The sequence below is a fragment of the Condylura cristata genome, unplaced genomic scaffold (genome assembly GCF_000260355.1).
Source record: "Condylura cristata isolate star-nosed mole 26May11 unplaced genomic scaffold, ConCri1.0 scaffold00026, whole genome shotgun sequence".
Classification (NCBI taxonomy): domain Eukaryota; kingdom Metazoa; phylum Chordata; class Mammalia; order Eulipotyphla; family Talpidae; genus Condylura; species Condylura cristata.
In genome coordinates, this window is record NW_004567127.1 from 997,603 (window position 1) to 1,000,178 (window position 2,576).

Below are 2,576 nucleotides of genomic sequence, written 5' to 3' on the forward strand. Positions count from 1 at the left end.
CCTCTCAGTGCTGTGCCACCAGGGAGGGCCCCTGTATTGACTTTTTAAAAGGCTTTTTTATTTATATATACAAGTTTTGGGGTATAAGTCAGGGGCATGAGGGTTGGGGTGAGAGGACACCCCAGAGACAGTGAAGAACAGAACAGGTGGATCCATTGAAATCCACTGCTGAGGAGACAGGAGACAGGAGAGGTCTGCTGTGCCCTTGGGGGGGGGGGGTCAATCCCTGGCCTGGATGAAACTCAGGCCACAGTGGCTGGCAATAGGTTGATAAGCATAGTGACTTAACCCCGGGGCACCAGGGCAGCTGGGTTTCTTAAGATACGTAAATATGCAAGCAATATCCTCCTGTGAAAATCAGTAGTACCAACTGTGGATGACAAACACAAGGGCTGTGCGTTCCTTGCAGGAGACCACCCCATCATGTGAGTGCCCGCCAACTACCTCACTACGTGGAAGACACAGAAAACTAGGTCTAAGAATCTACTGAACACCCCCAATACATGTGCCCTCTGGTGCCCCCCTTCCAGTGATGGACCTCGACCAGTCCTTGAAACCCACGCCTCTAGAGGGTTTGGTGCAAAGACAGTCCAGCAGCAGTGAAAAGGAGAGAGAAAGGGTTTGAAGGCGGAAGAGGAGAAGGAAGACAGTGCAGAGATGCCACGGCCTCTTCCGGCGCCAAGGGACGGCCAGGTGAACGCCTCTGTGTCCACAGACAGCAGATAAGCTGCACTTCAGAAACAAGATTAAACTTCATGGGATTCTTTGTAGTGACCCAGACAATACGGAACAAACACCCAGGAACCAAAAAACAAGAAGGGGACCTCGGCACCCTTCCCCTGGAATGAAGCCCCATTCTGAAAAGAGCAAACCACCCGGAAGACAGTGGAAGGAGGAGGCTGTTTATTCTGTGCAGGCTATTTCCTTGGGTGGGCTCCCACCTCTTCCACAGCTGTGCAAGCTCTCACCTTGGCCAGCTGCTGCCTGCTGCTCCCCAGTGGTGACTTCTGGGCAGCTATATGGGGAAACCAAGTCTTCAGCATCCCCTCCACCTGGATCAGGGTTCCCAGATAACGCTCCCTGTGAAAAAGAATTACAAAACAAAAGCTACTAATCGTGAAAAGTGTAACAAAACAAGCCTAGAGACTCTTTTTTAAAAAAATTTATTTATGCACACAAGAACTGGGGTGGAGGCCAGAGGTGCAGGGGTGAGAGGACTCACAAGAGAAAGAGTGGGGAGCGGAACAGGCAGATCTATTGAAACCCACTACTGAGGGGAGCAGCAGGGAGACAGGAGAGGTATGCTGCACCCTGGGGGTCCCTCCCTGGCAAGGCTCGAACTCAGGCTGCAGTGATTGGTGACAGCTTACCGGCGCTGAGATCTAACACCTGCACCACTGGGGGGCTCTCCCGGAGACCCCTTTTATACGAAGTACTGAGAAAGAACCAGGACTTAGACCTACCCCATCTGTGGCTTCTGCAGAACACCTACAATCCGCTGGATTCTGTCCATCGCCACGCTCTGCTGAAAGCTGCTCAACCCTGGGGCCAGGGGGAGAGAGAGATTAAGGGCTGAAGTCAAAGAAATAAGGTAAAGGACGGGCAGAAAGAGGTTACGGTGAATCCACCTAAAGAAGCCAAGTCACGGAAGCAAAAGAGGAATAACCGAGGGGCCCAAATATAGGGATACACATTAAAACATGTTCTGGGAGAGAGGAAGCAAGCTGAGATGAACACAACTGACCAGACAATTACCTCTCTCAAAGCGACCCATCTTCAGCCCATTCAGAAGGTCTGTGAGAGGGCGAATGAATCCTTGGAGCTCTTTACACTGCAGGGAAGCGGGACAGAAGCTATGAGAAGGCCAGGAGGTGCTGAACCAGCACTGATTCTTCCTCCAGCTTCCAGCCTGGGAGCTGGCGGAGGGTCCTCACCGGCCAGCTGGGTGGTCAGCTGCTCTAGTGGGGTCCCCTTTGCCCTCCTTTCTCTTACCTTCTGGGCAAAGAGCAGGTCTCCTTCTGTGCTACAACTCTCAGTATTTAGACCTGCCTCCAGCTCATCATCCCTTGATCTTTTCACCCCAGATGCTGCCACAGGAGAAGGCAAGCCCCGCTGTTCCAAGTGAGATGCTGAACGTTGATTACTGGAAACCTTGGGCCGTTGCCTGCATCGGATAGGACCCGGGCTGGGCCCACGACCTCCCTTCTGCCCAACAGTGTCTGGCCTGGGGCCCTGGGCCCCTCGGTCCTCCACCTCACTATCCGAGGGGGAGCCAAAGTCACTGTTCACTGGGGAGATGGAAAAAGAGGAACGGAGAGAGTAGGAAGAAACGCTAGATGAAGAATCCATGGGCTGAAAAGCAGGGGCTGGACAGCTGCTCCAGGAGTAGCCGAAGATCGGAACCTGAAACTGAAGGCAGAGCAAAGGAGTCTGACACCAGAATCTGACAATTACGAAGGACGGACGGGCTGGCGCACACCGTGTGGGCGGAAAGCTCTCCTCGCCCCCCAATATTACCTGTTCAGACACAACAGGAAGTCCCGGCCTCCCCACCTGCGTTAAGAAGCTGGACTGCC

General features: G+C 53.3%; 1 protein-coding gene across 1 annotated transcript in view; it reads right to left on the bottom strand.

Moving 5' to 3' along the window:
* CIART (circadian associated repressor of transcription) overlaps window positions 1-2,530 on the bottom strand; it is a 4,275-nt gene extending 1,745 nt beyond the window's left edge. Inside the window, exons 1-4 of the mRNA XM_004689454.2 lie at window positions 1,993-2,530; window positions 1,756-1,831; window positions 1,464-1,542; window positions 969-1,080 (exon numbers count right to left, since the gene is read on the bottom strand). Coding sequence (XP_004689511.1) covers window positions 969-1,080; window positions 1,464-1,542; window positions 1,756-1,831; window positions 1,993-2,349 — 624 coding nt within the window. The 5' untranslated portion in view covers window positions 2,350-2,530. The remainder of the gene's footprint in view (window positions 1-968; window positions 1,081-1,463; window positions 1,543-1,755; window positions 1,832-1,992) is intronic.
* Window positions 2,531-2,576: the final 46 nt, after the last annotated feature.